Raw genomic sequence first — 24,240 nt, 5'->3', positions numbered from 1 at the left:
GCTCCAAAAATTTTTTTTTTTATATTCTCTACATGGCGGAGACCTCCTCTATGGGACGTGTTAGCGCCTCTGCGTCTCCCCGTTTTATCGACACGCTGAAATCTGCGTCATATCGCGGAGACTGATGATGGCGGATATTAGTAGATGTAAGAACGCAGGCGGCCTGCAGATGGCGACAAAGAGACAACTACTGGCTGTATGGTGGAGAGTGAGATGTGATGAGAGCTGGTGGCCTGCAGGTGGCGATGGAGAGAGACCCACTGGCTGTATGGTGGAGAGTGACATGTGTTGAGCCTATGCTGCCTGCAGGTGGCGATGGAGAGAGACCCACTGGCTGTATGGTGGAGAGTGACATGTGTTGAGCCTATGCTGCCTGCAGGTGGCGCTGCAGAGGTGAGGCTGACCATGACACTCACATCAGTGCTTTTATTTATTTTATTTTTTTTCTCTTTTCCTGCATTTTTTTTTCTCCTCCTTAAAGGGACTCTGTCACCTGAATTTGGAGGGAACAATTTTCAGCCATGGAGGCGGGGTTTTCGGGTGTTTGATACACCCTTTCCTTACCCGCTGGCTGCAATATTGGATTGAAGTTCATTCTCTGTCCTCCATAGTACATGCCTGCACAAGGCAATCTTTTTTTGCAACCCCGATATGTGGTGATAGGCACTGGCGGCCTGCAGGTGGCACTAGAGTAGAGCGGTGACCCTAGTCTGGCTATAACAGGGTCAGGGCGCTGTGCCTCACTGGCGCCATTCTCTGGCACTGGGGACATTTGTCTCCTCCCCAGAAGAACCTCGTCGGCCCCAATATTCAATCAATACTGCAGAATACAATGTCTCCTCCCGGAGGTCTCGCCCTCTGATGTCTTAGCCCCCTGTTAGGTAACGGGATCTCCCCGCTATGTCTTCAGATGCGGGGTGTTTGCCCTTGGCTGACCTTTCCCCCGGTATATTTAGCGCCCGCCGCCTCCTACTTACATGAATGTATTGATCGGATATAAATAGAGATTCTATTAGTGCTGGCAGGAAGCGGCTCCCTGGTGCCCGGGTAATGTCGCCCCCAGGGACGCGGCGCGGGGCGAGCAGTCTGTACAGTAATGTAATTAGCAGGAAGCTGCTGGCGGTAATGAGTCCCCGGAGCCGCCGCTCGCCGACACCGACCACGGGGGAACCAGCCGCTCCCGCCATGCTGCAGGCTTGGTCTTCAGAAGTTTAGGAAACACCTTTGCAATATGGCAGCCGCACCGTGGTGGTCTGCATGCGGTGATGGGGTTAATGTGAGGAAAGGATCCCTGGTGGTCTGTGGTAATGAAGGGGTTAATGTCGGTGTCCCTGGTGATCTAGGGCAGTGAATGTTATCAAGAGTCCTGGTAGTCGAGAGTCAGAGTCCGTTTCCCTGGTGGTCGGGGCAGTGATGGGGTTATTGTCCGTTTCCCTGGTGGTCTGGGGCAGTGATGGGGTTAATGTCCGTTTCCAGGATGATCGGGGCAGTGATGGGGTTAATGTCCGTTTCCTTGGTGGTCGGGGCAGTGATGGGGTTAATGTCTGTTGCCCTGGTGGTCTGGGGCAGTGATGGGGTTAATGTCCGTTTCCCTGGTGGTCGGGGCACTGATGGGGTTAATGTCCGTTTCCCTGGTGGTTTGGGGCAGTGATGGGGTTAATGTCCGTTTCCCTGGTGGTCTGGGGCACTGATGGGGTTAATGTCCGTTTCCCTGGTGGTCGGGGCAGTGATGGGGTTAATGTCCGTTTCCAGGATGGTCGGGGCAGGGATGGGGTTAATGTCCGTTTCCCTGGTGGTCTGGGGCAGTGATGGGGTTAATGTCCGTTTCCCTGGTGGTTTGGGGCAGTGATGGGGTTAATGTCCGTTTCCCTGGTGGTCTGGGGCAGTGATGGGGTTAATGTCTGTTGCCCTGGTGGTCTGGGGCACTGATGGGGTTAATGTCTGTTTCCCTGGTGGTCTGGGGCAGTGATGGGGTTAATGTCCGTTTCCCTGGTGGTCTGGGGCAGTGATGGGGTTAATGTCCGTTTCCCTGGTGGTCTGGGGCACTGATGGGGTTATTGTCCGTTTCCCTGGTGGTCTGGGGCAGTGATGGGGTTATTGTCCGTTTCCCTGGTGGTCTGGGGCAGTGATGGGGTTAATGTCCGTTTCCCTGGTGGTCTGGGGCAGTGATGGGGTTAATGTCCGTTCCCCTGGTGGTCTGGGGCACTGATGGGGTTAATGTCCGTTCCCCTGGTGGTCTGGGGCAGTGATGGGGTTAATGTCCGTTCCCCTGGTGGTCTGGGGCAGTGATGGGGTTAATGTCCGTTTCCCTGGTGGTCTGGGGCAGTGATGGGGTTAATGTCCGTTCCCCTGGTGGTCTGGGGCAGTGATGGGGTTAATGTCCGTTTCCCTGGTGGTCTGGGGCAGTGATGGGGTTAATGTCCGTTTCCCTGGTGGTTTGGGGCAGTGATGGGGTTAATGTCCGTTCCCCTGGTGGTCTGGGGCAGTGATGGGGTTAATGTCCGTTTCTCTGGTGGTCTGGGGCAGTGATGGGGTTAATGTCCGTTCCCCTGGTGGTCTGGGGCAGTGATGGGGTTAATGTCCGTTCCCCTGGTGGTCTGGGGCAGTGATGGGGTTAATGTCCGTTTCCCTGGTGGTCTGGGGCAGTGATGGGGTTAATGTCCGTTTCCCTGGTGGTCTGGGGCAGTGATGGGGTTAATGTCTGTTTCCCTGGTGGTCTGGGGCAGTGATGGGGTTAATGTCTGTTTCCCTAGTGGTCTGGGGCACTGATGGGGTTAATGTCCGTTCCCCTGGTGGTCTGGGGCAGTGATGGGGTTAATGTCGTTTCCCTGGTGGTCTGGGGCAGTGATGGGGTTAATGTCCGTTTCCCTGGTGGTCTGGGGCAGTGATGGGGTTGATGTCTGTTTCCCTGGTGGTCTGGGGCAGTGATGGGGTTAATGTCCGTTTCCCTGGTGGTCTGGGGCAGTGATGGGGTTAATGTCCGTTTCCCTGGTGGTCTGGGGCAGTGATGGGGTTAATGTCCGTTTCCCTGGTGGTCTGGGGCAGTGATGGGGTTAATGTCCGTTTCCCTGGTGGTCTGGGGCACTGATGGGGTTAATGTCTGTTTCCCTGGTGGTCTGGGGCACTGATGGGGTTAATGTCTGTTTCCCTAGTGGTCTGGGGCACTGATGGGGTTAATGTCCGTTCCCCTGGTGGTCTGGGGCAGTGATGGGGTTATTGTCCGTTTCCCTGGTGGTCTGGGGCAGTGATGGGGTTAATGTCCGTTTCCCTGGTGGTCTGGGGCACTGATGGGGTTAATGTCTGTTTCCCTGGTGGTCTGGGGCAGTGATGGGGTTAATGTCTGTTTTCCTAGTGGTCTGGGGCACTGATGGGGTTAATGTCCGTTCCCCTGGTGGTCTGGGGCAGTGATGGGGTTAATGTCGTTTCCCTGGTGGTCTGGGGCAGTGATGGGGTTAATGTCCGTTTCCCTGGTGGTCTGGGGCAGTGATGGGGTTAATGTCCGTTTCCCTGGTGGTCTGGGGCAGTGATGGGGTTAATGTCCGTTTCCCTGGTGGTTTGGGGCAGTGATGGGGTTAATGTCCGTTCCCCTGGTGGTCTGGGGCAGTGATGGGGTTAATGTCGTTTCCCTGGTGGTCTGGGGCAGTGATGGGGTTAATGTCCGTTTCCCTGGTGGTCTGGGGCACTGATGGGGTTAATGTCTGTTTCCCTGGTGGTCTGGGGCAGTGATGGGGTTAATGTCTGTTTCCCTAGTGGTCTGGGGCACTGATGGGGTTAATGTCCGTTCCCCTGGTGGTCTGGGGCAGTGATGGGGTTAATGTCGTTTCCCTGGTGGTCTGGGGCAGTGATGGGGTTAATGTCCGTTCCCCTGGTGGTCTGGGGCAGTGATGGGGTTAATGTCTGTTTCCCTAGTGGTCTGGGGCACTGATGGGGTTAATGTCCGTTCCCCTGGTGGTCTGGGGCAGTGATGGGGTTAATGTCGTTTCCCTGGTGGTCTGGGGCAGTGATGGGGTTAATGTCCGTTTCCCTGGTGGTCTGGGGCAGTGATGGGGTTGATGTCTGTTTCCCTGGTGGTCTGGGGCAGTGATGGGGTTAATGTCCGTTTCCCTGGTGGTCTGGGGCAGTGATGGGGTTAATGTCCGTTTCCCTGGTGGTCTGGGGCAGTGATGGGGTTAATGTCCGTTTCCCTGGTGGTCTGGGGCAGTGATGGGGTTAATGTCCGTTTCCCTGGTGGTCTGGGGCACTGATGGGGTTAATGTCTGTTTCCCTGGTGGTCTGGGGCACTGATGGGGTTAATGTCTGTTTCCCTAGTGGTCTGGGGCACTGATGGGGTTAATGTCCGTTCCCCTGGTGGTCTGGGGCAGTGATGGGGTTATTGTCCGTTTCCCTGGTGGTCTGGGGCAGTGATGGGGTTAATGTCCGTTTCCCTGGTGGTCTGGGGCACTGATGGGGTTAATGTCTGTTTCCCTGGTGGTCTGGGGCAGTGATGGGGTTAATGTCTGTTTTCCTAGTGGTCTGGGGCACTGATGGGGTTAATGTCCGTTCCCCTGGTGGTCTGGGGCAGTGATGGGGTTAATGTCGTTTCCCTGGTGGTCTGGGGCAGTGATGGGGTTAATGTCCGTTTCCCTGGTGGTCTGGGGCAGTGATGGGGTTAATGTCCGTTTCCCTGGTGGTCTGGGGCAGTGATGGGGTTAATGTCCGTTTCCCTGGTGGTTTGGGGCAGTGATGGGGTTAATGTCCGTTCCCCTGGTGGTCTGGGGCAGTGATGGGGTTAATGTCGTTTCCCTGGTGGTCTGGGGCAGTGATGGGGTTAATGTCCGTTTCCCTGGTGGTCTGGGGCACTGATGGGGTTAATGTCTGTTTCCCTGGTGGTCTGGGGCAGTGATGGGGTTAATGTCTGTTTCCCTAGTGGTCTGGGGCACTGATGGGGTTAATGTCCGTTCCCCTGGTGGTCTGGGGCAGTGATGGGGTTAATGTCGTTTCCCTGGTGGTCTGGGGCAGTGATGGGGTTAATGTCCGTTTCCCTGGTGGTCTGGGGCAGTGATGGGGTTAATGTCTGTTCCCCTGGTGGTTGGGGCAGTGATGGGGTTGATGTCTGTTCCCCTGGTGGTCTGGGGCAGTGATGGGGTTGATGTCTGTTTCCCTGGTGGTCTGGGGCAGTGATGGGGTTAATGTCTGTTGCCCTGGTGGTCTGGGGCAGTGATGGGGTTAATGTCCGTTTCCCTGGTGGTCTGGGGCAGTGATGGGGTTAATGTCCGTTTCCCTGGTGGTCTGGGGCAGTGATGGGGTTAATGTCTGTTTCCCTGGTGGTCTGGGGCAGTGATGGGGTTAATGTCCGTTGCCCTGGTGGTCTGGGGCAGTGATGGGGTTAATGTCCGTTCCCCTGGTGGTCTGGGGCAGTGATGGGGTTAATGTCTGTTTCCCTAGTGGTCTGGGGCACTGATGGGGTTAATGTCTGTTTCCCTGGTGGTCTGGGGCAGTGATGGGGTTAATGTCTGTTTCCCTGGTGGTCTGGGGCACTGATGGGGTTAATGTCCGTTCCCCTGGTGGTCTGGGGCAGTGATGGGGTTATTGTCCGTTTCCCTGGTGGTCTGGGGCAGTGATGGGGTTAATGTCCGTTTCCCTGGTGGTCTGGGGCACTGATGGGGTTAATGTCTGTTTCCCTGGTGGTCTGGGGCAGTGATGGGGTTAATGTCCGTTTCCCTGGTGGTCTGGGGCACTGATGGGGTTAATGTCTGTTTCCCTGGTGGTCTGGGGCAGTGATGGGGTTAATGTCCGTTTCCCTGGTGGTCTGGGGCACTGATGGGGTTAATGTCCGTTTCCCTGGTGGTCTGGGGCACTGATGGGGTTAATGTCCGTTTCCCTGGTGGTCTGGGGCAGTGATGGGGTTAATGTCCGTTTCCCTGGTGGTCTGGGGCAGTGATGGGGTTGATGTCTGTTCCCCTGGTGGTTGGGGCAGTGATGGGGTTGATGTCTGTTCCCCTGGTGGTCTGGGGCAGTGATGGGGTTAATGTCTGTTTCCCTGGTGGTCTGGGGCAGTGATGGGGTTAATGTCCGTTGCCCTGGTGGTCTGGGGCAGTGATGGGGTTAATGTCCGTTCCCCTGGTGGTTGGGGCAGTGATGGGGTTGATGTCTGTTCCCCTGGTGGTCTGGGGCAGTGATGGGGTTAATGTCTGTTTCCCTGGTGGTCTGGGGCAGTGATGGGGTTAATGTCCGTTGCCCTGGTGGTCTGGGGCAGTGATGGGGTTAATGTCCGTTCCCCTGGTGGTTGGGGCAGTGATGGGGTTGATGTCTGTTCCCCTGGTGGTCTGGGGCAGTGATGGGGTTAATGTCTGTTTCCCTGGTGGTCTGGGGCAGTGATGGGGTTAATGTCCGTTGCCCTGGTGGTCTGGGGCAGTGACCTGCTGTGGTGGGCCTTATGGTGGATTTCAGCCTTTGATCTCGATGCCGGAGCTGCATGTAGGACCTTAGGTGACAGTGACCCCCTCGGCCATGTTGAGCCGATGTCCCATGGGTGGTCAGGAGCCCCCCGGGCCCGGACTGTTTGAGGTATGCAGCAGTCTGCAGAGCAATGTCTGCGCTGGGTGAGAGGCCACCGGTGGAGTTGGGGTGGGATGCCCCCCAGCATGGGGCGGTTGGCCTCCACCTCTTGGGGCTTTTGCCCTCCTGTGTATCGGAGGGTTATCGGTTGGACCTGGGTAGAACAATGAGGGCCCAGATGGCATACTGCGATGCCGGGCAGACGCCACGAGGAGCCTCTTCACCTCCTGTGAATGTCACCGTCTCTCCGGTTTCACATGCCGAGGACTCGGGCTATATTTACTCGGGTGGGAAAAGGTCAGGGGTTCTCCATGAAGGTCACTTCATACCAAGGAGGCCGCCTTTATAAACCACCGAACACGCAGAGGCCGGGCACTCAGAGCTGAGTCACTGACTAACCGCCTGCTTCTCCAGAGCACCAGGTAAGAGGTGGGGGCACACAGTACGATGTGAGGAGGTGGGGGCCACAAAGTGCGATGTGAGGAGGTGGGGACCACAAAGTGCGATGTGAGGAGGTGGGGGCCACAAAGTGCGATGTGAGGAGGTGGGGGCCACAAAGTGCAATGTGAGGAGGTGGGGGCCACAAAGTGTGATGTGAGGAGGTGGGGGCCACAAAGTGCGATGTGAGGAGGTGGGGGGCACAAAGTACAATGTGAGGAGGTGGGGGGCACAAAGTGTGATGTGAGGAGGTGGGGGCCACAAAGTGCGATGTGAGGAGGTGGGGGCCACAAAGTGTGATGTGAGGAGGTGGGGGCCACAAAGTGCAATGTGAGGAGGTGGGGGCCACAAAGTGCGATGTGATGAGGTGGGGGGCACACAGTACGATGTGAGGAGGTGGGGGCCACAAAGTGCGATGTGAGGAGGTGGGGGCCACAAAGTGCGATGTGAGGAGGTGGGGGCCACAAAGTGCGATGTGAGGAGGTGGGGGCCACAAAGTGCGATGTGAGGAGGTGGGGGCCACAAAGTGTGATGTGAGGAGGTGGGGGCCACAAAGTGCGATGTGAGGAGGTGGGGGGCACAGAGTACGATGTGAGGAGGTGGGGGTACAAAGTGTGATGTGAGGAGGTGGGGGCCACAAAGTGCGATGTGAGGAGGTGGGGGCCACAAAGTGCGATGTGAGGAGGTGGGGGCCACAAAGTGCGATGTGAGGAGGTGGGGGCCACAAAGTGCGATGTGAGGAGGTGGGGGCCACAAAGTGCAATGTGAGGAGGTGGGGGCCACAAAATACGATGTGAGGAGGTGGGGGCCACAAAGTGCGATGTGAGGAGGTGGGGGGCACAAAGTACGATGTGAGGAGGTGGGGGCCACAAAGTGCGATGTGAGGAGGTGGGGGCACAAAGTACGATGTGAGGAGGTGGGGGCCACAAAGTGCGATGTGACGAGGTGGGGGGCACAAAGTGCGATGTGAGGAAGTGGGGGGCACAAAGTGCGATGTGAGGAGGTGGGGGGCACAAAGTGTGATGTGAGGAGGTGGGGGGCACAAAGTACTATGTGAGGAGGTGGGGGCCACAAAGTGCGATGTGAGGAGGTGGGGGCACAAAGTACGATGTGAGGAGGTTGGGGCCACAAAGTGCGATGTGAGGAGGTGGGGGGCACAAAGTGCGATGTGACGAGGTGGGGGGCACAAAGTGCGATGTGAGGAGGTGGGGGCCACAAAGTGCGATGTGAGGAGGTGGGGGGCACAAAGTGCGATGTGACGAGGTGGGGGGCACAAAGTGCGATGTGAGGAGGTGGGGGCCACAAAGTACGATGTGAGGAGGTTGGGGCCACAAAGTGCGATGTGAGGAGGTGGGGGGCACAAAGTGCGATGTGAGGAGGTGGGGGCCACAAAGTGCGATGTGAGGAGGTGGGGGGCACAGAGTATGATGTGAGGAGGTGGGGGCACAGAGTACGATGTGAGGAAGTGGGGGGCACAGAGTGCGATGTGAGGAGGTGGGGGCCACAAAGTGCGATGTGAGGAGGTGGGGGCCACAAAGTGCGATGTAAGGAGGTGGGGGCACAAAGTACGATGTGAGGAGCTGGGGGGCACAGAGTGCGATGTGAGGAGGTGGGGGGCACAAAGTGCGATGTGAGGAGGTGGGGGGCACAGAGTACGATGTGAGGAGGTGGGGGGCACAAAGTGCGATGTGAGGAGGTGGGGGCCACAAAGTACAATGTGAGGAGGTGGGGGCACAAAGAAGAATGTGAGGGGCTGGGGGGCACATAGTACGATTTCAGGGGCTGGGGGCATAAAGTATGATGTGAGGGGTCCGGGGGCATCCAGGATCATTACAGCACTGGGGATGTGACACTGCAGATGTAAAAAACGGAACAGCGCATGATACACAAACTCAGGGGGCAAAGACCCCAATACAAATGATGCGCTGCTTATATAAAAATATATAAAAAAGAGAACGCCGGCAGCGCCAATATTTACCAATAAATAAAGTGGAGATTATTTCGCTCGTGTGACGATGTTTTGGATGCAATTAACCTTTATTCTTTGAGAGACATCGTCACAACACGGGCGAAATAATCTCCACTTTATTTATTGGTAAATATTGGCGCTGCCGGCGTTATCTATCTATCATCTATCTATTATCTATCTATTATCTATCTATTATCTATCTATTATCTATCTATTATCTCTATTATCTATCTATTATCTATCTATTATCTATATCTATTATCCATCATCTATCTATATCTATTACCTATATCTATCTATATCTATCTATTATCTATATCTATCTATATCTATCTATTATCTATATCTATCTATTATCTATCTATTATCTACCTATTATCTATCTATTATCTATCTATCTATTATCTATCTATTATCTATCTATTATCTCTCTATTATCTATCTATTATCTATATCTACCTATTATCTATCTATTATCTATATCTATCTATTATCTATCATCTATATATTATCTCTATCTATTATCTATATCTATATCTATTATCTATCTATTATCTCTATTATCTATCTATTATCTATCTATTATCTATCTATTATCTATATCTATCTATTATCTATCTATTATTATCTATCTATTATCTCTATTATCTATCTATTATCTATCTATTATCTATCTATTATCTATATCTATCTATTATCTATCTATTATCTATCTATTATCTACCTATTATCTATCTATATATTATCTATCTATTATCTCTCTATTATCTATATCTATCTATTATCTATCTATTATCTACCTATTATCTATCTATTATCTATCTATCTATTATCTATCTATCTATTATCTATATCTATCTATTATCTATCTATTATCTATCTATTATCTATATCTATCTATTATCTATCTATTATCTACCTATTATCTATCTATTATCTATCTATCTATTATCTATCTATTATCTCTCTATTATCTATATCTATCTATTATCTATCTATTATCTATCTATCTATTATCTATCTATTATCTATCTATTATCTACCTATTATCTATCTATCTATTATCTATCTATTATCTCTATTATCTATCTATTATCTATCTATTATCTATTATCCATCATCTATCTATATCTATTACACTGGTCAACAGCATTTTTGGTGCCAAAGATATTTCATCGAATTTGGGGTATTTTTGGGCTGCTGATTCTGAATATGTCATCAGTTTTGCCAGATTGGCTCAAGTTTTTGAGATTTTTGGTATCTTATTTATAGCACTTGTTGGTAAATGCGACGCATCATCTCATTAATTTCTTTGGATTAGTACTTGAACTGAGCAGTTCTCAATATAGTTTTGTGTTAATTAGTGTTCTAAAAGTTTGTTCATAGCTTGATTATTGCACTAACTTTATGTTGTTGTCTGTTTTCCAGTGAAAAGCATGAACTCATCAAGAAGAAGTTGTCTTAACGATCCAGACTCATTCTGTTACATTTGTGGTGAATACACACTGCCAAAACATAGAAGAAACATAACAGACTTCGTAAAAAAAAGTGTATTTTGCCTATTTTGGGGTTATGCTTGGGGACCAAGACAAGTTTTGGGCACCACACATAGTGTGCAAAGCATGTATCGAATTATTACGAAAATGGAGCAAAGGACAAAGAAAAAGCTTCAAATTTGGTGTTCCAATGGTGTGGAGAGAGCAAAAAAATCATCATGATGACTGTTATTTCTGTGCAGTGCAAGTGCAAGGATTCAATAAGCATAAGAAACGAAAATGGGAGTAACCTAACATGGAATCTGCAAGAAGGCCTGTCCCTCATTGTGAAGATGTGCCTGTACCTGTGGTTACCATGTTACCTGATGATGATGAAGTGTGTATTCACCACAAATGTAACAGAATGAGTCTGGATCGTTAAGACAACTTCTTCTTGATGAGTTCATGCTTTTCACTGGAAAACAGACAACAACATAAAGTTAGTGCAAAAATCAAGCTATGAACAAACTTTTAGAACACTAATTAACACAAAACTATATTGAGAACTGCTCAGTTCAAGTACTAATCCAAAGAAATTAATGAGATGATGCGTCGCATTTACCAACAAGTGCTATAAATAAGATACCAAAAATCTCAAAAACTTGAGCCAATCTGGCAAAACTGATAGCATATTCAGAATCAGCACCCCAAAAATACCCCAAATTCATTAAAATATTTTGGACACCAGAAAAAATTTTTTTTTTTGTTGACCTGTGTTATCTATATCTATCTATTATCTATATCTACCTATTATCTATCTATTATCTACCTATTATCTATATCTATCTATTATCTATCTATTATCTCTCTATTATCTATATCTATCTATTATCTATCTATTATCTCTCTATTATGTATATCTATCTATTATCTATCTATATCTATTATCCATCATCTATATATTATCTCTATCTACTATCTATATTATCTATATCTATTATCTATCATCTATATATTATCTCTATTATCTCTATCTATTATCTATAACTATTATATTTATTATCTATCTCTCATCTTTCTCCTTCCTTCTCTCCATCCGCCGTGTATTTGGTAATGTCTCCATGTTTCCACCTCCTTCCTCTTTGCACCATTTCTGGCTTTCTCCATCCTCGCGGTCACTTCCTCTCTGTTGATGTCGCGGGTGATCAGATGCCAGTTTGTTGCCCGTTGCCCTGTATAGGTCACATGATGCTCCCACGATGGCGGTGTCCACAGCTGGCGTGTCATCCACGTGTTATCACGGCCTTTCCCGCTGCTCCCGGGGTCCTTGACAGAAGTTTTCATGTGTCACATGACCGCTGCAGCCAGTCACTGGTCCCAGGGGTGACTTTTGCATGTTCAGCATGTGAGCGCTTGGGCCAGTGATTGGCTGCAGAGGTCAGGTGATGGGGATAATGGGTTAATAACGGCACGACCAGCTCTCCCCTGCAGACTGTGAGCCCTCGCGGGCAGGGTCCTCCCTCCTTCTGGACCTGTTGGTGCCTTGTTTTTTGCTCAGGTTTATTGTATTTGTCTATATTTGCCCCTTTTTTCACGTGTAAAGCGCCATGGAATAAATGGCGCTATAAAAATGAATGATAACAACCCTGCAGGGAGTGCTGTGTCGGCCTCTGCCAGGGCCGCCGTGGGCACAGTCGCCCGTTTCTGTGCCATGTTTACACTCCCATTGTATCTGGCTGGGCGCGGGTGGCTGGGCGCGGGTGGGCGGGCCGGGCTCCAGGTTGCGGTGATTGCTCAGCACTTAGTTGTGCCCCCCGGTGCCCCTCCTCTGCTCGGTGCCTGTCCTACGTGTGCGCTGTCACACTGGCAGCAGCGCCTGCTTACCGTAATTACTCATGTCTACCGTAATTGCAGCTGCTCCTGGCCAGTGGGGGGCATCGTCAGAGCCCCCAATATCCCGCTGACTGGCACATTCCTCATTCGGCCTATAATCCCATAGCACAAAACTGCGGGGACAAGTCCAGACTGCTCGTATTGTCTCCTTCCAGACCGCCCCAGGGTGTTGTGCTCGCCCCCACGCACCGCGCCTAGTGTATGGGGGGTGAAGGGGAAGCCTAAAGGGATTGTCTGCGATCAGGGAAACATGGCCGCTTCTTTCCCAGCCTATGGCTTGTGTGTGGATTGATGTGAATGGGGCAGAGCTGCAGTACAACATACGGCCTGCGGGCAGGGGTGGCGCACTCCAGGCGGCCTGTCCTGTAATACTATGCTTTCCCTGGGGGGGGGCTGGTGACCTCTCTGCCCCCCGTGATGGTAATTACGAGCCGGTGTGAGTAGAGGTCCCCCCAGCTCGTAGACCCTCACTGATGATGTGCCCCCTGATGCCCCCCGCTAAGGTCCTGACAGTACAGACATGGCAGGGTCATGTCACTCTCGCCCACCGGACGACCCCGGCTGGCAGCTGCCATTCTCTAAAGGTCACAGCTATTTCTGGGCCCTGGAGATGAAGCTCAGGTTCTGTCACCCGACAGCTGCTAAGTCCGGACCCCCAGCATCGCCCGTATCCCTGTGACCCGGCCGGGGGCTGTGTCTCCCCCTCATTTCTCAGACAAGACCCTTCCAGGGCTAAGTTTAAAGGCAAAGTCTGGGAAGGAAACTGAGTGTCCCCCCATTAATTACCAAATCCGTTACATAACTATTGTGCGGGGGAAGGGAAATGACAACCTGATAATGACTGCTTTGTGCTCAGAGCTACGGGTGTCACATTTCCAATCACTGTACCTGTGAGGTGGAGGTCTGGCCTCTTACACCCTGGGGTGACTGTACCTGTGAGGTGGAGGTCTGGCCTCTTACACCCTGGGGTCACTGTACCTAGGGGATGGAGGTCTGGCCTCTTACACCCTGGGGTGACTGTACCTGTGAGGTGGAGGTCTGGCCTCTTACACCCTGGGGTGACTGTACCTGTGAGGTGGAGGTCTGGCCTCTTACACCCTGGGGTGACTGTACCTGTGAGGTGGAGGTCTGGCCTCTTACACCCTGGGGTCACTGTACCTAGGGGATGGAGGTCTGGCCTCTTACACCCTGGGGTGACTGTACCTGTGAGGTGGAGGTCTGGCCTCTTACACCCTGGGGTCACTGTACCTAGGGGGTGGAGGTCTGGCCTCTTACACCCTGGGGTGACTGTACCTGTGAGGTGGAGGTCTGGCCTCTTACACCCTGGGGTGACTGTACCTGTGAGGTGGAGGTCTGGCCTCTTACACCCTGGGGTGACTGTACCTGTGAGGTGGAGGTCTGGCCTCTTACACCCTGGGGTCACTGTACCTAGGGGGTGGAGGTCTGGCCTCTTACACCCTGGGGTGACTGTACCTGTGAGGTGGAGGTCTGGCCTCTTACACCCTGGGGTGACTGTACCTGTGAGGTGGAGGTCTGGCCTCTTACACCCTGGGGTGACTGTACCTGTGAGGTGGAGGTCTGGCCTCTTACACCCTGGGGTCACTGTACCTAGGGGATGGAGGTCTGGCCTCTTACACCCTGGGGTGACTGTACCTGTGAGGTGGAGGTCTGGCCTCTTACACCCTGGGGTCACTGTACCTGTGAGGTGGAGGTCTGGCCTCTTACACCCTGGGGTCACTGTACCTGTGAGGTGGAGGTCTGGCCTCTTACACCCTGGGGTCACTGTACCTGGGGGGGTGGAGGTCTGGCCTCTTACACCCTGGGGTCACTGTACCTGGGTGGCGGAGGTCTGGCCTCTCACACCCTGGGGTCACTGTACCTGGGGGGCGGAGGTCTGGCCTCTTACACCCTGGGGTGACTGTACCTAGGGGGTGGAGGTCTGGCCTCTTACGCCCTGGGGTCACTGTACCTAGGGGGTGGAGGTCTGGCCTCTTACGCCCTGGGGTCACTACCTAGGGGGTAGAGGTCTGGCCTCTTACACCCTGGGATGACTGTACCTAGGGGGCGGAGGTCTGGCCTCTTACACCTTAGGGTCACTGTACCTAGGGGTGGAGGTCTGGCCTCTTACACCCTGGGGTCTCTGTACCTAGGGGGCGGAGGTCTGGCCTCTTAAACCCTGGGGTCACTGTACCTAGGGGGTGGAGGTCTGGCCTCTTACACCCTGGGGTCACTGTACCTAGGGGGCGGAGGTCTGGCCTCTTACACCTTAGGGTCACTGTACCTGGGGGTGGAGGTCTGGCCTCTTACACCCTGGGGTCTCTGTACCTAGGGGGTGGAGGTCTGGCCTCTTACACCCTGGGGTCACTGTACCTAGGGGGCGGAGGTCTGGCCTCTTACACCTTAGGGTCACTGTACCTAGGGGTGGAGGTCTGGCCTCTTACACCCTGGGGTCTCTGTACCTAGGGGGCGGAGGTCTGGCCTCTTAAACCCTGGGGTCACTGTACCTAGGGGGTGGAGGTCTGGCCTCTTACACCCTGGGGTCACTGTACCTAGGGGGTGGAGGTCTGGCCTCTTACACCCTGGGGTTACTGTACCTAGGGGGTGGAGGTCTGGCCTCTTACACCCTGGGGTTACTGTGCCTAGGGGGCGGAGGTCTGGCCTCTTACACCCTGTGGTCACTGAACCTAGGGGGTGGAGGTCTGGCCTCTTACACCCTGGGGTTACTGTACCTAGGGGTGGAGGTCTGGCCTCTTACACCGTGGGGTCTCTGTACCTAGGGGGTGGAGGTCTGGCCTCTTACACCCTGTGGTCACTGAACCTAGGGGGTGGAGCGGTCTGGGCTCTTACACCCTGTGGTCACTGAACCTAGGGGGTGGAGGTCTGGCCTCTTACACCCTGGGATTACTGTGCCTAGGGGGTGGAGGTCTGGCCTCTTACACCCTGGGGTGACTTTACCTAGGGGGCGGAGGTCTGGCCTCTTACACCCTGTGGTCACTGAACCTAGGGGGTGGAGGTCTGGCCTCTTACACCCTGGGATTACTGTGCCTAGGCGGCGGAGGTCTGGCCTCTTACACCCTGGGGTCTCTGTACCTGGGGGGTGGAGGTCTGGCCTCTTACACCCTGGGGTCTCTGTACCTGGGGGGTGGAGGTCTGGCCTCTTACACCCTGGGGTTACTGTACCTAGGGGTGGAGGTCTGGCCTCTTACACCGTGGGGTCTCTGTACCTAGGGGGCGGAGGTCTGGCCTCTTACACCCTGGGGTCTCTGTACCTGGGGGGTGGAGGTCTGGCCTCTTACACCCTGGGGTTACTATACCTAGGGGTGGAGGTCTGGCCTCTTACACCGTGGGGGTCTCTGTACCTAGGGGGCGGAGGTCTGGCCTCTTACACCCTGGGGTCACTACCTAGGGGGCGGAGGTCTGGCCTCTTACACCCTGGGGTCACTTTTCTGGTATCCTCGCTCTCGGTCTGTGCACATGTGTTTTTTTTCCGTGAAATTACGCATTTTTCTCTCCCAGATGTGAATCCGTTTCTTTTCTACAACTTGTCGGCTCTTTCAGCATTTTTCACCCATTCTAATAACTGGGGGGAAATAAAACCCGTGCGGATGTTATTCAGCTTTTTCTCTGACAAGAGATGAGTTCTGAGTGCAGAAATAGCAGCAAACACTGAACGTGGAGCCGCAGTCACCACACATCAGCTGGAGGACACTGCGCAGCACCGAGCGTTGGTGGTATAGTGGTGAGCATAGCTGCCTTCCAAGCAGTTGACCCGGGTTCGATTCCCGGCCAACGCAGGAAACTGTTTTTTTTTTGTTTTTTTTTATAAAGGGCAACAAGAAATGTCATAAATATCAAAACAATGGAAAAATCCTCCTATCACATCACCGTGAGATGCTCTGCAGTCTGTGAGATGATCTTCAGTCTCTGTGAGATGCTCTGCAGTCTGAGATGCTCTGCAGTCTGTGAGATGCTCTGCAATCTCTGAGATGCTCTGCAGTCTGTGAGATGCTCTGCAATCTCTGAGATGCTCTGCAGACTGTGAGATGCTCTGCAGACTGTGAGATGCTCTGCTGTCTGTGAGATGCTCTGCAGTCTGAGATGCTCTGCAATCTCTGAGATGCTCTGCAGTCTGTGAGATGCTCTGCAATCTCTGAGATGCTCTGCAGTCTGTGAGATGCTCTGCAGTCTGTGAGATGCTCTGCAGTCTGTGAGATGCTCTGCAGTCTGTGAGATGCTCTGCAATCTCTGAGATGCTCTGCAGTCTGTGAGATGCTCTGCAATCTCTGAGATGCTCTGCAGACTGTGAGATGCTCTGCAGACTGTGAGATGCTCTGCAGTCTGTGAGATGCTCTGCAGTCTGTGAGATGCTCTGCAATCTCTGAGATGCTCTGCAGACTGTGAGATGCTCTGCAGTCTGTGAGATGCTCTGCAATCTCTGAGATGCTCTGCAGACTGTGAGATGCTCTGCAGTCTGTGAGATGCTCTGCAGACTGTGAGATGCTCTGCGGTCTGTGAGATGCTCTGCAGTCTGTGAGATGCTCTGCAGACTGTGAGATGCTCTGCGGTCTGTGAGATGCTCTGCAGTCTGAGATGCTCTGCAGTCTGTGAGATGCTCTGCAGTCTGTGAGATGCTCTGCAGTCTGTGAGATGCTCTGCTGTCTCTGTGAGATGCTCTGCAGTCTGTGAGATGCTCTGCAGTCTGTGAGATGCTCTTCAGTCTCTGTGAGATGCTCTGCAGTCTGTGAGATGCTCTGCAGTCTGTGAGATGCTCTGCAGACTGTGAGAAGCTCTGCGGTCTGTGAGATGCTCTGCTGTCTCTGTGAGATGCTCTGCAGTCTCTGTGAGATGCTCTGCAGTCTGTGAGATGCTCTGCAGTCTGTGAGATGCTCTGCTGTCTGTGAGATGCTCTGCTGTCTGTGAGATGCTCTGCAGTCTCTGTGAGATGCTCTGCTGTCTCTGTGAGATGCTCTGCTGTCTGTGAGATGCTCTGCAGTCTGTGAGATGCTCTGCTGTCTGTGAGATGCTCTGCTGTCTGTGAGATGCTCTGCAGTCTCTGTGAGATGCTCTGCTGTCTCTGTGAGATGCTCTGCTGTCTCTGTGAGATGCTCTGCTGTCTGTGAGATGCTCTGCTGTCTGTGAGATGCTCTGCAGACTGTGAGATGCTCTGCTGTCTGTGAGATGCTCTGCTGTCTGTGAGATGCTCTGCAGTCTGTGAGATGCTCTGCTGTCTGTGAGATGCTCTGCAGACTGTGAGATGCTCTGCAGACTGAGATGCTCTGCTGTCTGTGAGATGCTCTGCTGTCTGTGAGATGCTCTGCAGTCTGTGAGATGCTCTGCAGACTGTGAGATGCTCTGCAGACTGAGATGCTCTGCAGACTGTGAGATGCTCTGCTGTCTCTGTGAGATGATCTGCAGCGGGGGAGGGGGGTCTGGGTACCGGAAGGTTGGGGGAGGGGAGAGCTGACTGGCGTTTCCTCGTGCTGGCTGTGCGTGCTGTCACGTACGGCTGATGACGTCACCGCTGCCTCTATGTGTCATCTCCTCCATCCCTGGTATATACTGTATGAGAACTCCAGGGCGCCGTGCTCTGGCCTCGTGTTACTAGCATAGTCTGCTCTGGGTGGGACTACAGGTCCCAGCCTGCCCTGATGAATGTGTGCCTGCCCCACCCCCTCTGCAGGATGACCTTCAGCCTCTGCTGCATAGAATGGCGCTGTGCGGTGCGTGTCCCTTTAAGTGGAAGCCCCGCCCCTCAGCTCGTTACTTGACGTTCTAACATAGAACCCCGAGTGTCAGTCAGTCCGCAGGAGGAGAGCAGAGAGGTGAGAGCTGCGGAGGGGGGAGAACCGGGGAGGGGGGAGAACTGGGGAGAGGAGAGCTGCGGAGGGGGGAGAACTGGGGAGAGGAGAGCTGGGGAGAGGAGAGCTGCGGAGAGGAGAGGTGAGAGCTGCGGAGGGGGGAGAACTGGGGATGGGAGAACTGGGGAGAGGAGAGCTGCGGAGAGGGGAGAGCTGGGGAGAGGTGAGAGCTGCGGAGGGGAGAACTGGGGAGAGGGGAGGACTGGGGAGAGGGGAGGACTGGGGAGGTGAGAGCTGCGGACAGGGGAGAGCTGGGGAGAGGTGAGAGCTGCGGAGGGGAGAACTGGGGAGAGGGGAGAACTGGGGAGAGGGGAGGACTGGGGAGGTGAGAGCTGCGGAGAGGAGAGCTGCGGAGAGGGGAGAGCTGCGGAGAGGGGAGAACTGGAGAGGGGAGAAGTGGGGAGGGGGGAGAACTGGGGAGGGGGGAGAACTGGGGAGAGGTGAGAACTGGGGAGGGGGGAGAACTGGGGAGGGGGGAGAACTGGGGATGGGAGAACTGGGGAGGTGAGAGCTGCGGAGAGGAGAGCTGCGGAGAGGGGAGAGCTGGGGAGAGGAGAGCTGCAGAGAGGTGAGAGCTGCGGAGGGGGGAGAACCGGGGAGAGGTGAGAGCTGGGGAGGTGAGAGCTGCAGAGAGGTGAGAGCTGCGGAGGGGGGAGAACTGGGGAGAGGAGAGCTGCGGAGGAGGGAGAGCTGCGGAGGGGGGAGAGCTGGTGAGGGGTGATGGCAAGACCGGCCAAGGGACGTAAGGTCGGGGTGGTGATCAGGAAGGTGGGAGCCCTGGGAGGTTGCGGCTGATGGTGAGGGGGGGTGTGGTTGGGGTCCAGTGATGAGAGCGAAGGAGTTGGGGACGGGTGATGGCAGAGTCCCATGATGATGATGGCGAGGTGGGGGACCGGGGGTCAGTGGTTGGATCCTGGGGCCTGATGATGACTGGGGGAGTCTTATCTGTGGGGCTGATGGCGAGATGGGGGGGCAATAGTCAAGTCCTAAAGGCCAATGGCTGAGGCTGATGATGAGGGGGGGTCAGGGGCCATTGGGCAGGGACTAGGGTGATGACAAGGACCCCAGGGATGTTTCGGGTGTGGAAGCTGGTAAGGCAGGAGGGGGTCCTGGGGGGCAGCTGCTGGGCCGTACCCTGTACTGTTGGCACACGGTGGGTTAATACAGTGGGCTCTGTGCCCGCACATCCTCCAGAGGTGAGGGATGCCGGGCAGGAGGCGGCCGGCAGTGCAGGGGTTAAGGCCGCTGTGCTCGGTGCTGGACCGGCCGCTGTCGTCCTGCGGAGCTGCGCTCTGCTTCGGTTTCCTCAGGGATTCTGCAACATTTTTTTTTTTTTGCTTTATCATTTCCGTGATGCGGTGACATCATTAACCCCTCGTGGGCCGCTGTTCTCGCCTGTCCTCTACGTATCCTTCACTGTCAGGGCATCTCCTGCTGCGGCGCTTCTTGTGGATCCGTATCTGTGGCCGGACAGTGGGGGAGGGGCGCCGTACATTGTCGCTGCAGGGGCTCTTTACTGTGCTCACGGTGCGGTATCCTGGCACTGCTGGGGTTAACGCTCGTCCTCTGGTCTATCTGGATTTAGGACTATTGACTGACAACAACCCCCATCCTCCGCTCTGTCCCCGCAGAACGCATCGCCATGCCTACCGAATACCCCGCCTTTACTGCGGAGCAGAAGAAGGAGCTCCATGACATCGCCCAGCGCATTGTGGCTACCGGCAAGGGGATCCTGGCGGCCGACGAGTCCACCGGTAAGTGTCATGTCTGCCGCCCCATGACCACTTTAATGGAATGTTTATTCTAAATCCATTGCCATAGCAACTAAAAACAAGAGTCGGCCATATTGGAGTCTGGCGTGAAAGGAGTTGGCCTTCCTTAAAGGGAACCCGTCATGTGCAAAAAAAAAAAAAAAAAAATGCTGTTTATCAGCAGATATAGGGTTAAAGTGGTGCCCGGCCGCCATACTGACCGCGCGGCTACTGGCTGACCCTGCCCTCCCTCCGCAGGAAGCATCGCCAAGCGCCTGAACTCCATCGGAGCAGAGAACACGGAGGAGAATCGCCGCTTCTACCGCCAGCTGCTGTTCACCGCCGACGAGCGAGTCAACCCCTGCATCGGCGGCGTCATCCTGTTCCACGAGACGCTGTACCACAAGACTGACGACGGCACGCCATTCACCAAGGTCATCAAGGACAAGGGGGCGATCGTAGGCATTAAGGTAAGCGGTGCCCGGGGGCGGCACACCGAGCCAATGCTCTCAACGGCCGGGTCATCCATGCTTGTTCTCCTTCTTCAGGTGGACAAAGGTGTTGTCCCTCTTGCCGGAACCAACGGCGAAACCACGACACAAGGTAAGGAGCGGTGAGAGGCCGGCGGGCGATGCCCAGGTGGCACCCCGCCTGCTGTAATGCTGCGGCCGCTTCTTAAGATGGCAGTCTCCACCCGGAGGCTCTCCAGCGGTTGCAAAACTACAACTCCCAACATTCCCAGACAACCACGGGCTTGTCGAGAGTTGTAATTTGTAACTCTTTTGTCAAAGCGGATAACCTTGGGGGGGAGACATCCGGCACGCTAGGTGCGGTGATTATCAGAACACTGGCCCCGTAGAATAAGGTCCCCTTGGTGGTCTCACGTGCTTCTTCCTGCAGGTCTGGACGGCCTTTCTGAGCGCTGCGCCCAGTACAAGAAGGACGGTGCCGACTTCGCCAAGTGGCGCTGCGTGCTGAAGATCTCCGACCACACACCCTCCCATCTCTCAATCATAGAGAATGCCAACGTCCTGGCCCGCTACGCCAGCATTTGCCAGCAGGTACCGCCACATTGGCCTGTGAAGGGTTAGGTGTTCTCCCCTTCCCCCCCGTTATCAGTGCAGGACCCCTGAGCTTCTTCTTGTTCCTGCAGAACGGCATTGTCCCCATTGTGGAGCCTGAGGTCCTCCCCGACGGTGACCACGATCTCAAGAGGTGCCAGTACGTCACGGAGAAGGTGAGTGCGGTGGAGCCGCGGCGGGTGGCAGAGCGGGCGGTGGAGCTGCGGCGGGTGGCAGAGCGGGCGGTGGAGCCGCGGCGGGTGGCAGAGCGGGCGGTGGAGCCGCGGCGGGTGGCAGAGCGGGCGGTGGAGCCGTGGCAGAGCGGGCGGTGGAGCTGCGGCGGGCGGCAGATCGGGCGGTGGAGCCACGGCGGACGCCACAATTTTCTAACCACATCTGTATGGTTTTAGGTCCTGGCTGCCGTATACAAAGCCCTCAGCGACCACCACATCTATCTGGAGGGAACTCTGCTGAAGCCCAACATGGTGACCCCCGGCCATGCCTGCACCAAGAAGTACAGCCCCGAGGAGGTCGCAATGGCAACAGTTACCGCCCTGAGGCGTACCGTGCCTCCCGCCGTCTCTGGTAAGAGGGGGGGATGTCAGAGGTGGTCGGATGAGACGGTCATGGCCGTGACTCATGGCGTCCCCTTCGTGCAGGTATCACTTTCCTGTCTGGAGGTCAAAGCGAGGAGGAAGCCACAGTTCACCTGAACGCCATCAACAAGTGCCCCCTGCACAAGCCCTGGCCTCTGACCTTCTCCTATGGCCGTGCCCTGCAGGCCTCTGCCCTCAAAGCCTGGGGTGGCAAGAAGGAGAACGTCAAGAACGCCCAAGAGGAGTACACCAAGCGCGCGCTGGTAGGTGAAAGTGTTCGCCGCTGCAGTACTCCATGTGTCCACTAGGTGTCATACAACTGTTAGCATGTCTCCTGCTCAGCACGGCTCCAGAGCGGCGCTCACAATGCTGCGGGCTACTGATTAGACCTCTTCAAAGCACTAATTAGTCTTTATTTTTCTATTCTTTTAGGCCAACAGCCTGGCTTGCCAAGGCAAGTACGTGTCCAGCGGCCAGGCAGGAGCCGCAGCCGGAGAGTCTCTGTTCGTGTCCAACCATGCCTATTAGATGTCTTTACCAGCCCCCCATTCTTTGTGTTGGTGTCACTGGATGCTGTTTCTGTATATTGTAGTGTGAGCCCCCCCACCTCTAGCTGTAAACTGCTATTCCCACCGGCAGAGTATTACACGGTTAACCTTAGAGAGCGAGGCCGGTGGAGTGTCGCCGCTCTGCTGGCTGACGTGTGACAGTGCAGAGGGTGTGAATGGTGAGTGCGGCGGCTGCAGAGTGAGTGCGGCGGCTGCAGAGCGAGTGCTCGTGTCTCTGTCCTCGGCTCTGAGTCGTGTCTAACTTATGTCACTGCTGGTGAAGCCTCAATAAAGCCGGTCGATGAACCTCTCTGGCGTCTCATTTATTTATATGGGGTCACAGATTTAATTTGGGTTGGAGGGGCGGTGTTGTATAGAGCCGGCCCGCGAGCTGCGCCTGCCCCGGATTCAGTAGGATTGGGGCTGATAACAGCAGTTTTACCCCCTTCCACATTGAGGTGACCAGCGCTCGTGGCATCTACTGGCCCCATGATCTTTGCTATGGGGGCCCCGGGCTTCCTGTATGCCTCCTGTAATCCCTGGCGGGGGGGTCGGCACCGATCACAGACTAGTCCCAAAACTATAGATTCACAATTTTTGGTATGTGACGCAGCGCCACCTGGTGGGTAATATGTGAAATGTCATGTCCCATGGAGCTGGATACCTGGGTCCACAGAACTTGGACTCCGGGTCCTCCATAGTAATGGATCGGCGTCCATTGACGAGAGATGACGCTGACCGCGGTAGGAGGAGCGGGGGCCGTGCGCTTCTACACAGCCCAAAAAATGTCCGCTGTACATCAGATACTGCACCTACCTCCAAAACTGGCTGACAAATGAAGAAAATAGCGCACAACTTCAAAACCTTCTGTTCCTGCCCCTTCATTGCACGGGTTCATGGTGGGCCCTCGGTGACTGTATGGGGGGCTCCCACCCTGGGGCTGTAGTTATGAGGTCACAGATGAGACGCCGGTGATGTCATCACTCCCACGGCCTCAGGCCGGCTCCGACCTCCATCTTCTATTACTCCCAACTTCCTCGTCTTTCATCATAAACACAAATCCGGCGGCCGAATCGTCGACTGCTCCTCCCGAAATGCAAATAAAGATTTATCTGCCCCGCGCACGGTGATTATACGCCCGTCAGCCACAACAATAAAACCAGCCGCCTAACACCATGGTCACAGGTGACGCAGAAAACCGGCCCAACGTCATCACGGTCCAGTTCAGATGCTCGTGTGCCCAATATAAGAACCTTTCTATCATAGCTGCGATGCTCTGCGGGTCCCGACACCTTTCTATCATAGCTGCGATGCTCTGCGGGTCCCGACACCTTTCTATCACAGGTGCGATGCTCTGCGGGTCCCGACACCTTTCTATCATAGCTGCGATGCTCTGCGGGTCCCGACACCTTTCTATCATAGCTGCGATGCTCTGCGGGTCCCGACACCTTTCTATTATAGCTGCGATGCTCTGCGGGTCCCGACACCTTTATCACAGCTGCGATGCTCTGCGGATCCTGACACCTTTCTATCATAGCTGCGATGCTCTGCGGGTCCCGACACCTTTCTATCATAGCTGCGATGCTCTGCGGGTCCCGACACCTTTCTATCACAGCTGCGATGCTCTGCGGGTCCCGACACCTTTCTATCACAGCTGCGATGCTCTACATGTCCCGACACCTTTCTATCACAGCTGCGATGCTCTGCGGGTCCCGACACCTTTCTATCACAGCTGCGATGCTCTGCGGGTCCCGACACCTTTCTATCACAGCTGCGATGCTCTACATGTCCCGACACCTTTCTATCACAGCTGCGATGCTCTGCGGGTCCCGACACCTTTCTATCACAGCTGCGATGCTCTGCGGGTCCCGACACCTTTCTATCACAGCTGCGATGCTCTGCGGGTCCCGACACCTTTCTATCATAGCTGCGATGCTCTGCGGGTCCCGACACCTTTCTATCATAGCTCCGATGCTCTGCGGGCCCCGACACCTTTCTATCACAGCTGCGATGCTCTGCGGGCCCCGACACCTTCCTATTACAGGTGCGATGCTCTGCGGGTCCCAAAACCTTCCTATTACAGGTGCGATGCACTGCGGGTCCCGACACCTTTC

General features: G+C 54.4%; 1 protein-coding gene across 3 annotated transcripts; it reads left to right on the top strand.

The window, feature by feature from the left end:
• Positions 1–6,567: 6,567 nt before the first annotated feature.
• On the top strand, positions 6,568–22,436 carry ALDOA (aldolase, fructose-bisphosphate A). Of its 3 annotated transcripts, none has more exons than XM_069734979.1 (9): positions 6,568–6,959; positions 19,802–19,924; positions 20,180–20,391; positions 20,470–20,524; positions 20,822–20,982; positions 21,075–21,158; positions 21,393–21,567; positions 21,642–21,841; positions 22,011–22,436. In XM_069734979.1, exons 2-9 carry the CDS (start codon positions 19,813–19,815, stop codon positions 22,104–22,106), a joined length of 1,095 nt encoding a protein of 364 aa, XP_069591080.1. In that variant the 5' UTR covers positions 6,568–6,959; positions 19,802–19,812; the 3' UTR covers positions 22,107–22,436. The 3 variants fall into 3 exon arrangements, with proteins under 3 accessions (XP_069591080.1, XP_069591081.1, XP_069591082.1); XM_069734980.1 differs by lacking the exon at positions 6,568–6,959 and adding an exon at positions 17,808–18,134; XM_069734981.1 differs by lacking the exon at positions 6,568–6,959 and adding an exon at positions 17,874–18,134 and having other exon boundaries at positions 19,756–19,924.
• Positions 22,437–24,240: the final 1,804 nt, after the last annotated feature.

Source organism: Ranitomeya imitator, chromosome 7 (genome assembly GCF_032444005.1).
Source record: "Ranitomeya imitator isolate aRanImi1 chromosome 7, aRanImi1.pri, whole genome shotgun sequence".
Lineage (NCBI taxonomy): Eukaryota > Metazoa > Chordata > Amphibia > Anura > Dendrobatidae > Ranitomeya > Ranitomeya imitator.
This window is presented reverse-complemented; position numbering and strand designations above follow the sequence as displayed.

Bases quoted from the DNA above. Each gene is read 5' to 3' on its own strand.
- ALDOA (XM_069734979.1), top strand. From the start codon at position 19,813: ATGCCTACCGAATACCCCGCCTTTACTGCGGAGCAGAAGAAGGAGCTC. The intron at 19,925-20,179 runs GTAAGTGTCATG...CTCCCTCCGCAG, and splicing joins GGCGGCCGACGAGTCCACCG to GAAGCATCGCCAAGCGCCTG. The intron at 21,842-22,010 runs GTAGGTGAAAGT...CTATTCTTTTAG, and splicing joins AGTACACCAAGCGCGCGCTG to GCCAACAGCCTGGCTTGCCA.